General features: G+C 41.2%; 2 protein-coding genes across 3 annotated transcripts in view; one reads left to right on the top strand and one right to left on the bottom strand.

Moving 5' to 3' along the window:
* LOC311052606 (ribonuclease inhibitor-like) overlaps positions 1 to 14,351 on the top strand; it is a 436,715-nt gene that overhangs the window by 207,174 nt on the left and 215,190 nt on the right. The gene's annotated exons all lie outside the window — the stretch shown is intronic.
* Positions 11,242 to 14,351, bottom strand: part of nrd1b (nardilysin b (N-arginine dibasic convertase)) — a 43,895-nt gene continuing 40,785 nt past the window's right edge. For both annotated transcript variants that reach the window (XM_084067646.1, XM_084067645.1), the window contains exon 33: positions 11,242 to 12,822. In XM_084067646.1, the coding sequence (XP_083923772.1) occupies positions 12,610 to 12,822 (213 nt within the window). In that variant the 3' untranslated portion in view covers positions 11,242 to 12,609. The remainder of the gene's footprint in view (positions 12,823 to 14,351) is intronic.

Here is a 14,351-nt window from a genome sequence, read left to right as displayed (position 1 = left end):
TCTTCGTTTTGTGAAGCGTGTCGCTTCAGTTGCTTCCGACGCGTGTCCTCATCTTTGACTGGTTCTTCAGTACTGACTGGTACCAGTTCACTGGCAGACGGGTCCGGTTGTCTTTCAACATGTTTTGTTGAAACTGTTGGATCACTGCTAACATGAGACCAGATTTGCAATGTAGGTTCATGTTCTCTCTCCAACTTATCTAGCTCGGCCAAAATCTTCACTGCAGGACCACCTTTTACCCCTAGATCCAGAAGATCTTGCTTTGTAAAGCAAACGAGGCAATCTCCTGACACCTCTTCCTCTTGAAGAAGTTCTGCATATTTAGGGCACTTCACATAATCCATCAGCCACTGGTACACATGGTCCTTTGTCCATTTTTCCACAAATGCTGGATACTGTGATTCATGTTTCGATCCCTTTTTCAAATGTTCTACAAAAGATATGATTTTGACTGCAGGTCCATGTTTTATTCCAAAGTCCAACACATCTTTCTTCTTAAAGTCAAACAGATACTCCCCCAGTACTTCCTCCTCACGGAATTTGTCTGTGTATGTGTGATGAACTTTGACCTGTGTCGTTAACCACAGATGAACTTCTTCCACGGTCCATTTTTCAACTTCAGGAGGCAACTCACTTCCTCTGTGGCTCATTTTGGATCAACTAAAAACAACAACATTGATCATAATGAGCACCACGTCGTCTACTTTTCAATTCATTCCTGAGATATGACTAATTGACCCTTTCAAAAAGCAAAATGAATTAGAAAAGGACGCTCCACAGAGCGCAACCAGGCTGGGCGGTCTACCCATGGCTGTGTAAGTTGTGGGTTTCAGAGAAAGCTATGGGGGGAAATAACATTACAATTAAATGGTTCAACATTTTGCATTTGTGGTGCCCCTATGGTCAGAAGTGAAAGAACTTCAGAAGGTGTACTCTGTATAAGCCCCTCAACATGTGATTCAATTGCATTCATGATTCATGGCGTTTAAATTATTTGTACAAAATTGTCCACTCCCACAAAGTTTGAAAACCAATTACAGGCAAACAGTATAAACAAAAAGGTGTTTGATGCTCATTGTTATGACTCCAGAGATCTTGTGGACCTCATTTGGTGAAGACTGGTAAAAACAAGACTGAGATTAAATCTCGTTTGGAGAAGGCTACCCATTTAAATTTGTTGTTGTGAGAAGTCATACAGTATACAGGATGAACTTGTGAAATTGGATGATACAAAATAAATTAGCAGACAACATTGGAATGGGAACAATATAAGATTAAAGCTGATAAATGGGTTATCTTTCCTGATTGGATGAAATTGGTGACCCACCTGACCCAAATGTATTTTCAGCTTACTAAAAAGCTGAAGAGCTGAAAAACATTCTATAAAATATTACTCATTCTATAGCATATAGCCTATTACTATAGAACTTCAACTATTTGTTACATGTGAAAGCACATGACAGTAAATTCCCTGACGTGGCAGTCAGCTGTCCAATCGGGCGGGTTATTTAAGCTCACTTACATCTGTGTTCCGTCCGCTTTGTGTGTCATGGGTGTTGTCAGGCGGTGTTTGCTCCCACCACCACCCCAGCACCACCAGTGGGCTCTGCTATTGGTTCTGTTCCCCATGGGGGGTTGTTATTATATATCTATCTCCCTGCTCTTAAAGGTTTAATGATGGTTGTCTTAATTGTGCTGAGCAGGGAGAAAAATGTAGCAGAGCCTGAACGCCAAGATAAAATATTAGATTCACACTTGTATTCTGCAGCGTTCGACACAGTGAACCATCAGATCCTCCTCTCCACCCTTAAGGGGATGGGTGTCTCAGGCTCTGCACTCTCCCTGTTTGCATCCTACCTGACAGGTCGCTCCTACCAGGTGATGCTGAGAGGGTCTGTATCAGAACCACACAGACTCACTACTGGGGTTCCCCAAGGCTCGGTTCTGGGTCCTCTTCTTTTCTCTCTCTACACTACATCTCTTGGTGCTGTCATCCACTCCCATGGCTTTTCCTACCACTGCTATGCCGATGACACCCAGCTGATCCTCTCATTCCCCCCCTCTGACACACAAGTGGAGGCACGCATTGCTGCTTGTCTGGCTGACATCTCGGAGTGGATGTCGACGCACCACCTGAAGCTCAACCTGGACAAGGCCGAGCTGATGTTCCTCCCAGGGAAGGGCTGTCCGCACCGAGACATGGCCATCACCATTGATAATGCTGTGGTGACGTCAACTCGGACTGCGAAGAATCTGGGTGTGACCCTGGACGATCAACTGTCGTTCTCGGCAAACATCGCATCAGTGACACGGTCCTGCAGATTCCTCCTCTACAACATCAGGAGGATTCGCCCCTTCCTCACGGAGAAGGCAGCCCAGGTGCTCATCCAGGCTCTTGTCATCTCCCGCCTGGACTACTGCAACTCCCTCCTGGCTTGTGCTCCGGCATCTGCCATCAGACCTCTGGAGCTTGTTCAGAAAGATGCAGCTCGTCTGGTGTTCAACCGCCCCAAGTTCTCCCACACAACTATCCTTCTCCGTTCTCTACACTGGCTCCCCGTAGCAGCTCGGATCCAGTTTAAAACCCTGGTGCTAGCCTATAGGGCAGGGAAAGGAACAGCTCCTTCCTACCTCCGGGCTATGGTTGATGCCTACACCCCTGCCCGACCACTTCGGTCTGCCACCTCGGGGCGACTGATTGCCTCGTCACTCAAGGGTCCTTCTGGTCGATCGACACGGTCACGACTTTTTTCTGTTCTGGCCCCACAGTGGTGGAATGAACTTCCCACTGAAGTCAGGACAGCAGAGTCACTGGCCATCTTTCGCCGCAGGCTGAAAACCCACCTCTTCAGGAAACACTACCCTTCCTCTTTGTCTGGCTTACTTGTTGTTAACTAGTTGTACGAACTCTTGTTTTATTGTTGTACTGTTTTATTGGATCTTGTTTAGTCGATACACTTTTTGTATTAGCTCGTGCTCATTTGATTTTGCTATTTTGTCTCATCTGTTTAAGAAAGTAGGTAGCTGATATATAGCACTTTTACCTTAGCGCTAGGTATACTCTTGGTTGCTTGTTTTTGCAGGATATGCACTTAAGACTTCTGGTGATTAGTTTCATTCCCTACCTATGTTGAATGCACTTATTGTAAGTAGCCTTGGATAAAAGCGTCTGCTAAATGACTAATGTATTCTCATTCTATGATATTGGTTCAATATATTCAGTCTATAATATTGGTTCAATATATTCAGTCTATAATATTGGTTCAATATATTCAGTCTATAATATTATCTGATAAGTGAGTTATCTGATTGATGTTGCAAGGGTTTTTATTACTGTAATAACATTATAAATGTTTTGTACACTGTGTATAAAAGTTAATTTGGAAAAATGAATTGCACACATAAAACAGAATTACCACTCGACAATTGTTGGCAACTGGGTCTCCTCAGAGGTGCTGCATATGGATGTGGTGGGATTTTGATTACAAGCAGAGAACTCGCCTATATAGGTCAATCTACTATCTAATGCACAATAACAGGGAAATACTGCGCTGGGGACTGCACTAGACTTTAGACCAGGTCAGAGCTGGTCTGACCTTTCCTCACTCCACCTAAGATAGCAATGCACTTGACCACACCTCATTTTAAGTCCAACACACCCATGTGCACACAAATGGTACTATATTTGGTACTTACTCAACATGTGCTGGGTGTAAAAATGACAACTGCGTTGGTTGTTGTGAACAAGCAGTGACAATTGCTGTGCTACTGGCCCTCATGTGTCTAAGTCTGTCCCCCTTTCCTGTGGGGTCCCCCAAGGCTCGGTACTCCAATTTTATTCGCACTGTATTTGCTCCCGCTAGGACACATTATAAATTCTTTTAAAGGCATCTCCTACCAGCTTTATGCGGATGATATCCAGCTGTATTGCTCTTTTAACCCTGACTGCCCCGACGATTTTAATTCTAACCTTGCTGTTCTAAACGAGTGTCTGTCTGCCATCAAGGCCTGGTTAGCAAGTAACTTCCTCCAGTTGAATGAGGCCAAAACCGAGGTGCTCATTGTGGCCTCTGATGGTGTTGCATCCAAGGTGGCTGGTTGTATTGGGTCCCTCAAAAGTAATGTGAGCCCCAAGCTTAGGAACCTTGGGGTAATCTTTGATCAGGCCATGCACCTGGACACGCACATTAAATCGGTGACCCGCACCTGTTTTTTCCATCTCAGGAACATTGCGAACTTAAGGTCGATTGTTTCCCATTCTGATCTAGAAATGATTATACATGCTTTCGTTTCCTCTTGCCTTGATTATTGTAATTCGATTCTCACCTGCCTCAATAAGACATCCATAGACCACCTCCAATTCATTCAAAACACTGCTGCAAGACTGTTAACTAGATCAAGCAGAAGGTGTCACAATACTCCAGTTTTGGCATCTCTGCACTGGCTTCCGGTAATTTTCAGAGTTCAGTTCAAGGTCCTGGTGCTCACTTTTAGGGCTTTGCATGGCCAGGCACCTGACTTGCTGGAACCATATGTGCCCAGCCGGTCCCTGAGGTCAGCAGACCAGGGTCTATTGGTCATTCCTCGTACCAGGTTAATCACCAAAGGGGACAGAGCTTTTCAGTCTGTAGCGCCTAGACTCTGGAATGCCCTCCCGCGTGGCCTGAGAGCTGCAGCCTCTGTGATTATTTTAAAGAATCAGCTAAAAACTCTATTGTTTCAACATGCTTTCGGGTAATATCACTGAGGTTCTCCTCCAATGCTGAAATATGCTGTTTTTATTTCTGTTTATGTAAAGCACTTTGTGAGTCCTCTCTGTGAAATGTGCTATACAAATAAAATGTACTTACTTACTTACTTAATGAATGATAAACACTAAGGTACCACATTCAATCTAGAGGTCTCTGGAGTTATGACACGTGATGTTTATAATGGAATCCTTTGCTTGTGGTCAGTTAGTCAAACTCATAGCAGTGGTAGAGAACTTATCTTAATCAGAATTAGGGATTGACCATGTTTATTTGTTTCTTTTTTATGTGGGAACTCAATTTAGTTTATATTGAAAAAGATATAAACAGTCCAAAATTCAATGTGTGTTCAATTCAACACAGTGTGTGTGTGTGTGTGTGTGTGTGTGTGTGTGTGTGTGTGTGTGTGTGTGTGTGTGTGTGTGTGTGTGTGTGTGTGTGTGTGTGTGTGTGCATGTCTTGTCTGTCGGTGACTGTGTGACTGTGAACAGCTAATCTCGAATAATGCTGGACCGATAGGCATGAGTCCCTTGGACAGCACTTCTGTCCAAGGGCCGCTACAAACGTGAACAGTTGCAGTCTGTCATACAAACTCTTCCCTTTCACTCTATTTCACAGCGTCCTTGTGTCCTGATGGCTGCACCCCACAACTGACACAGCCTTGGGTAGGCAACCCGGCCTGGCGGAGATCTGCGCTCCAAGGAGCGCACTTTTCTAATTTATGACTTCACTTACTTTAATTTGAAGCAACTAAAATATTTGGCTAATATTAACTTGATGATTGTGGACCTCATTCTATTAAAGTAGTGTGTAAATATAACGATATAAAGATATTTCTAACCTCATAAAAAAGTAGGTTAGAAATATCTTTGTTGCGTCTTTGTTAATGATGTTAATGATTACTCACCTAAGCATAATGTGTTTTTCTGCTCCAGTTGGATGTGGTTTTATGCGTTGTCTCCTGTAGAGCAGTAAAGAAAGTGTTTAAATGACATATAGCTACACACATCCCATTTGTCTCACACTGTCATGTACGTATGTCCACTAAAATCCTAAATATTGTTTCGCCCAGGGCTTTACACTTAGTCCCCTCCTTTTCTCCCTCTACACCAAATCTCTTCACGAAAATAGAAGATCTACAAGCTCATAAATTGTTGTGTTGTATCATGCTGTGTGAGCTTGTAAACTAGTGCTTTTTGCCAAATGTTTACCTAGTTTGACATGCCCCTGTGCAAGATCCGCCAGGGGGAAAAAAAATCAACAAAACATTAGCAGCCCTCACCACAGAAAGTCGCCTTTGTTAGTCAAATAGTCTCATTTGCATTCGGCCGAATTGTTAATGAGTTGCCATTTGAAAACCGGTTTTGCCGTCAAGCCGGTTTTCCTGCCAGGTACACAGTATAAAGAGGGCCCAGAAATAGCTTCACATTTCATGATTGTTGTGACTTGTTAACTTTGCTGTTGTAAATACACTTTTTATTTATTTTATCCCACTATTTTGTAACCCATATTTTTTCACCCAGTGCCAATTGCCTATGTAATCCTGGGCGCTACTCTCCCTCTGCCAGCCTAGGGAGAGCCCAAGCTGATGCTCATGCCTCCTTCAATGCATGAGGAGCAAGCAGGCCGCTTCTTATCACCTGACAGGGGGGAGTTTCCCCGGTTGGACGTAGCGCGTGAAAGGAACATGCTATTCCAACCAGTTCCTTTCCCCTCCATCAGGAGCCCTGGCTGACCAGGGGGGAGGCAGTAGACCAGGATTACTACATGTTTTTGTGAGGGTACCTACCCTAGGACACACGGGGAGAACATGCAAACTCCACCCAGAGAGGTGACACTTTTGAGAATAAAAAAACCTACATTGATTATACTTGCATATTGTATGTTATTCACGTTTCTCTCTCTTGCATTAACGTTGCAAATTTTCAATGGTAATTCTCAATAGACTTATCAGCCATTGTTGCGCCAACCTAAAAACATGCTGTTCTCAGAGATGCAAACAACATTGTCCCTTGGCGAGCTCCACTGAAGGAGCCCTGTGTGAGTGGCATCCTCTTCCCCTCCTTCCCTATTTTTCCTGTAGCCTAAATATTTTGACTATTGCTTTAATGTTGTTCTTGTAATGTATTGTCTGTCATGATGATGAAATGAGTACAAGGAACCATAATAAAATAATGAAAAAAAGAAAAGTGTGTTTAATCTTTTTTATTATTATTATAAACAATAATATAATAAAATTGGTCTTAATGAGGATAGTGAGATGAGATTAATAACATGCAGTATACCATCAATATGTCACTGTAAACGTATTAGTTAAAGTCTTCAGCCATAAACAATCAGTTTAGGTACAGCATAGCTGCTGTGCAGCTATCATAAAGTTGACTTTGAAAATATGAAAAAATATGAAAGCCTATTTTGTGATTAATCACACCTCATTCTTGTTCCCTTTGTACACAAGAATATCCACTTGATTTACATAATAAAAAAGAAACACTCTTGTATCGTCGCTGTCGGGCAGAAAACAGTTTTTCAATTGAGATGGTGTGGTATATTAGCCCGTATGGCTTATACAGTAGCTATGAACAGTATGCAAGTTAAAAAAAACAGATAGAAATTATACTACAGTAGGAAGAATAATGTGTGTGTTGTGACCCAGCATGGCATTTGCATAGAAAATCAGGGACAGTGTGAATGGCGATTTAGATCTCCACATCACCTGACGACATCACCTAGGCTTCCTGGCATACTGTTGCTAATCAGATTGATCAAATGTGTGTGTGTGTGTGTGTGTGTGTGACACACATGAGTATTTGCATGCACACAAATTAGGTTAGAAATATCTTTGTTGCGTCTTTGTTAATGATGTTAATGAGTACTCACCTACTGAAGCATAATGTGTTTTTCTGCTCCAGTTCGGATGTGGTTTTGTGCGTTGTGTCCTGTAGAGCAGTAAAGAAAGTGTTTAAATGACATATAGCTACACACATCCCATTTGTCTCACACTATCATGTATGTGAGTCTTACTCTAAACCACTAAAACCTTAAATACTTCACTGACCGATGTCCCCCAGGGCTCTACTCTTGGTCCCCTCCTTTTCTCCCTCAAATACACCAAATAGAAGATCTACAAGCTCACAAAGTGTTGTGTTGTGACACGCTGTGTGAGCTTGTAGACCAGCGATTTTTGCCAAACGTTTACCTATTATGACATGCCCAAAAAAAGGATGCTAGGGTTCAAATGGTTCAAGTGGAATGTCACAAAAGTTTGCAGTGAGATCTTGACTTTGTGAAACAAGACACTCACATTATACAGAGGGAACAGACACATTCTAACAATTACAATATGAATGAAAAAAATGCATTGTGAGCCTGTAGATCGGCTATTTTCAGCATGCAACCAAGTGTAAAATCAGCCGTATTTTGACTATTGCGTTAATGTTGTTCTTGATATAATGTATAGTCTGTCATGATGATGAAATACAAGAGTACAAGGAACCATAATGGAATAACAAAAAAAAGATTTAAAGAAAAGTTATAACAATAATATAGTACAAATTTGGTCTTAGTGAGATTAGATTAATAACAAGCAGTATACCATCATTATGTCACTGTAAAAGTCAGTAAAGCAAATAAAGAGCTGGTAAATTCTATTGCTGTTCATGGAAACCCTGGTATATATAAACAAATCCTCATAAATCCCACTCCACTTAATTCTGCAATTTATAAAAAGTATAAAAATAAATGTATTCATCTATTGAGGATATCAAAGAAAATGTATTTAAAAAAAAAAACTAGAGAATCAACAGATATCAGATCTACTTGGAAGGTTGTCAATGAACTTCTCAACAAAAAAAGTGTACTGCACCCCTCCTGTTTCAGTTTAAGGATGGTGAAAAGACGTATAGTGACCCTAAAATTATAGCAAATGAATTCAACATTTTCTTTTCAAATATAGGTTCATCGCTGTCGAAGGATATGGGAAACCCCAAAAGTAATCATTTAGATTATATTAAGGGTAACTTCCCTACTCTTTTACAGTTTGAAGATACTAATGAAACAGAGGTGTTGGAATTAATATCTAACTTGAAGATATCAGCAGCTGGTCATGATGATATTGGTGCTTCATTGATTACATCAGTATCTTCTTCTATTATTAAACCCCTTACACACATATTCAACCTATCTCTGCAATCTGGGGAAGTTCCAACTGATTTAAAGATAGCCAAAGTTATTCCTCTGCATAAAACTGGATACAAGACTTTTTAACAATTATCGGCCAATATCTGTGTTACCGTGTTTTTCAAAAATATTGGAAAAACTTGTTTACAACAGAATGTTGCACCATTTAAATGAACACAATATCGTATATCTTACAACTTTTAACAATTATTAATCATTAATGTTATTTAACTCCTTACCTACTGTACTGATGATGTATTGTCTTGCCGTTCCAACAGAGACCCACTGTTTATCTTAGGAAACCATCTCACCGTCTGTTGTAGTTCCATCAGCTGATGTGCACAGAATAATTATACTGTACATAGCGGTCACTGATTGGCTATGATGTAGCCTACTGTAAATACTAAGCCAATCACAGCTTTCTTCTGGCATGAATTATAGTGCTGACTCCCAGTCAAAGTATTGATAATACAAATAACAATTCAAATATTACACCACTACAAGTTAAAAGAGAACTTCCCCCATTATTAACCTTAACTTCATATAATGATACTAATGAAGGCTCTGTTCCATTCTGGTCAGACAGAGTCAGGGTGCTGATATTGTGTATGTTGTCTCTGCTACACCAGTGGGTCTGAAAGTGTGGCATATTAAAACAAATCAAATCTCTGAGATGATAATGTAATTAAAACCAAGTCATTTATGAAGTTCTAAATGTCTCTTTCAGTCATAATGGAATCATAATTATCACTGAATAATCACTTTGGCATGAAACCCTCAAACATAGGATGCCATGTGACAAGGAGGAGGAGAAAACCAAAGGTGAATAAGCTACAGATGGATTTAATAAATATGTACATGATATTAAACAGTTGAGAACCTGTCAGCAGTTGAGTGGTTATGTTGTTTAGGGTGGAAAACACTGTCTGTACAGTCATAATTACAGTGCTTGTGAGGTGGGTCGAGAGACCAGACATCCAAACAGAACTAGGTCCTTCAGTACAATACAGGAGGAATATCATATTAGTAGATATGTTGGTTAATGTAAGTGATATTTTTCTATTTGAAATAAGTTTTAAATGGCTCTATATTCCTATAGCAATCATTGCTTTAGAGTATTCCTTCAGTAGGTGCTCTTAGCAAACAGAAAATTGTGGGAAAATGTCAGGTCTGGATAATAACTTTGTCCAATCAGGAGAGAGAACCGATACAGGATAAACAAGTGAAATTGGACTTGATGACACAAATGATCTTTGTGGGGTTCTCTCTCCTGATTGGATAAAATATGTAACCCACCTGAAATTTTATGTTCTGTTTATTAAAGAGCAGGCGAGACGGGGAGACCCCTGTTACTGAACAAACACTCTATATAGCAACGATTACTATCAGAATATAGAGGTGAAACGTTTTGAATAGGGCTGTCACACGATTACAATTTAATTAATCACCATTCTTAACCATGTCCAAAATATGGCCATTTTGCCCCCCTCTCTCTCTCACCCCATTGTGCTCTGTGATTTGGACCGCTGCCTACGTAAATCGCTCAGCCTTTTCTGGCAATAACCGACTTGTGTTTTTTCCCCATCCGTACAAGTTCTCTTTCCATCTCGTTTGGATCATTGTTTGGATCTATCAGCCATCAGATAACAGAGCGACTAGTGCAGAGTGGGTGGAATTATGGGATGTACTGTATGGGTCAGGCCATTCTACACATGTGTTAAATGCATTAACATTTTTAATCAAATTAACTCCATACATTAATTATAATTAATTAAGTCAAATTAACACATTGCCTGCCTAAGACGTATATATACGTCATTTAGAAATCAGCTGTTGCCTGCCAATGACGTATATATACGTCTTTGGAAAAAAGGGAAAAAAAAAAATTTTTTTTCAAAAAAAAAATTTTTTTTTTTTTTTTGCATTTTTTTATAATTTCAACCCTTGTCGAATTATGAACAGATTAGGAGCTAAAAATGTTCGAAGATTTGCTGCTCCATTCACTTCAATGTTAAAATTCAAACGGACAAACAATTCACTTTGTTTTTTGGTTTAAAACTACTGCTTTTGAGCTATATTGAAACATCAACCAAACATGTCAACGAGGTCAAAATGACCTCGTTGACATTTGTGAAACCACACCTGAATCTCATCTGTGATTAGAAACCATCTGGGGATCAATCATACTGGAGGAAAAAAATCTGTGGCTACGCGAACAGGTACCAAAAACATGGCAAAACCCTGGCAGGCAACAGCTAAAAATCTGAAAAAACTCTGGCAGGCAATGTGTTAATACATTAATTTGACAGCCCTAGTTTTTACCAAAAATATCACTTCCATCACCTGTAAAACATAAGTAGCCTTTATCTTCTATTCAACATCACCTGTAAAAACACTGGCCGTCATTCTATAAACAATTAATTCTTCTATTGACAAACATTACAGTATGAACAGGTATACGTATGCAAATCCTGAAATGATACAATATTAATGTTATGAAGACAAAAGGGCTTCGTCTCCTCGTTAGCAGACTGTGATAGGAGAGAATCTTTCCACTTAGCTTAATTAATGCTCGTTATCACCCTGAGTTACCATAGCGACCATTAACAGGAAATACACTGGCAAAAACACAGGTTCTCAGGACCACTGATTCTTTCAGTTTGACCTAACTACAGTGGTTCATATGAAACCTTCATTTTGATGCCGTCGGGCACAAAACCTTGCATCTCCATATTTAAACTTTTTTAATTTTGTTAGTTTTTGCCAGACCCAAGGGGTCGGCCTACATGAGGCTTTGTCTGTCCCCCTTTTGTCCATACATGGGCATAAAAGGGACCTCGGTCTGTCCCTTTCGTCCATACATGAGCATAAAAGGGACCTCGGTCTGTCCCTTTCGTCCATACATGGGCATAAAAGGGACCTCGGTCTGTCCCTTTCGTCCATACATGGGCATAAAAGGTAGGTGTGTTGCGTACTAGTAATTTATTCTGGGTCTGGCAGAACCAGGTCTCCTTGTCTTGTTCTCTTCCGTAAATAATTGGTTCTCAAAGTGGGGTCCGGGGACCACCAGGGGTCCTTGAGGGGGTACCAGGGGGTCCCCAGAAAAATTGGTTAATATAGGGTCACAATCATTTTAACCACTTTAACCATATTTTATACTTTGGCTACCGGTATTTTTAAAAAAATCATGAAAATGAGTGCAAATCTTTGAATATAATAGTTTTAAAGCGATTTTTTTTTACTCAAATCTTTGCTTCTGGCGCAAGGTCCCTGGCGCAAAACATATTCATATACGTATCAATTTGGGGGTCCTTGACATGAAAAAGTTTGAGAACCACTGGCGTAAATGAATGCCCTACTTCGTCCTATGACAGTGTACCGCAAAAAATGTCCGACCTACAAGCTCCCAAGGCGCCTTGAAAAGTTTTGGAGATGCAAGGTTTACACCTGATTTTATTATCTATTATGAAATGAACAAAGGGGGTAAAAACAGGGAGGGAGAGGGGGAGAGAGGGCGAGAGAGAGATAGAGAGAGAGAGAGAGAGAGAGAGAGAGAGAGATAGAGACAGAGGGAGAGAGAGAGAGAGAGGTTGTTTCATTTGAACAAGAAGAGGTTACTGGTGTCGTGGCCAAACAGTTCCCCAGTGGGAACCGTACTTCAGTTCCGGAGGGAACCCGTGTCTCACTTGAGGATCTTGTGGTAGGGGTGGAGGGGGAGTGAGGAGGTGAACCCGCGGATGTCAGTGATGAGAGTGGGGTCCTGCAGCGAGGAAGAGGAGGCAGGGACGAAGGTGAGCCTGGACACCTCCCCGTACGACGAGGAGCGCTCTTCCTCCTGCTGCTGCTCCTCATCCTCGGTGGGGGGGTCGTTCTCCTCCGCCCCGAAACCCACAACCTGAGAAGACACACACGCACGCAAAAACACATTGTAACAATTTATTCATGTACAAGGACACAAATATTACAGGTACAGTTAATTCCCAAAATCATGCCATACGTCTTCATGATAGAATAAGCATGTCCCTCAGTACTCTATGGGTATAAGTACAACAGGCGGTACTGCCCAGCTGGCCGCAGACTTTTCTGGCTCTTCCTGAACACACCTGTGGATTATACCAGGGACAAATGACTTGGACTTAGCTCCCCCTCGGACATACCTGTGGATTACACCAGGTACAAATTACTTCTTTCTTTGTTGCTCTCCCTCATGGAGCTACTTGCGGATTATACCAGGGTCAGTCCACCCTTAGGTGGACACGCACTGACCTTTTGCACCTTAATCCCATGTATAACGCACAAACTTTTTTGTCTTTTTTTTATTGCGCTCTTTTCTCTCTAAGCACTTTAGCGTCTATACGTATATCATGCACAGTATACATACAGTACATTGCTGCTATGCTCAGGCACCTTAGTTTGTTTCTTTATCTCAGGTACTTTGTAAATATGTAGATAACTTGTTTGGCCTTCTATTGTTCTCTTGTTCGATCTCCTTCCCACTTGCCCCCCACCCCTTTTCTTCTTCTCTCTCCCCACTCTTCTTTCTATGGAAATTAACGTTGCGATGGGAATGATGTACAAAAGCGAATTTAACCCACTTTTTTACCTTGTAAACCTGTGATGTGACAATAAACCTGATTCTGATTCTGAAGTAGCAATGTCTCCACCACATGTGGCAGCTACCAATTATGGCAGACACAGCACAATACTTTGCCAGCCTTTTTGCCTCCTTTTTGGGCATCCCAAGTTGTTGAAACCAGTCTAACAACCAATCTGTGGGTACTGTATGTCCTAGGCTGCCAAATATAAAAACAAATAGTCTGCACCTATAGCCCAGCTCTGAGATAGTGTGTAGGAGTGGTTGGTATTTAATGACCTTCGTCATAAAGGCTTCCTCTAGGCTAGGGTCAAAGGTGCATGCTATCTCTAATACAGACACTTCTCTGGACTCTTCATCAACCACAACATTAGCTGTCTAATATGTCAAAATGTCTGGGTTATCACAGAGATACTGAGACACAGACCAAATGATACCATACTATAATGAGCATTAGTGAGGACCAATAATAAGATAGGTTGAAAATGGGTGAAGTCGTCCTTTAACACATTAAACGCCAAGAACGTAGTCCTACGGTCCATTAAATCCAACTCTTAAGCGCCGAGACCGTAGTGCTACGGTCCGGGTGCTATTTCCTTTTTTTCAAATTCTTTTTTTTTTTTTCAATTTTCTACACGGACCATTTTCAGTGTAACACCACCGGAACGGAACTATTTGCGATCCGGTTTTGCCGTTCCCGTCGAGCTCCATTCTAAAGCACACACTAAAACCCCTGTTTCTCCCTTGTAGTTTTTTCTCCTCGGTCATCACTGTTTAACATAAACCGTTCTAACTACAACATGGCTGCCCCGTTTGACACGTGGTCTGCA

Source organism: Gymnoscopelus microlampas (assembly GCF_963454915.1).
Source record: "Gymnoscopelus microlampas genome assembly, chromosome: 9".
In the NCBI taxonomy this organism is placed as follows: Eukaryota; Metazoa; Chordata; class Actinopteri; order Myctophiformes; family Myctophidae; genus Gymnoscopelus; species Gymnoscopelus microlampas.
Note: the sequence above shows the minus strand (reverse complement) of the source record. Positions and strands in the feature narration are given on the sequence as shown.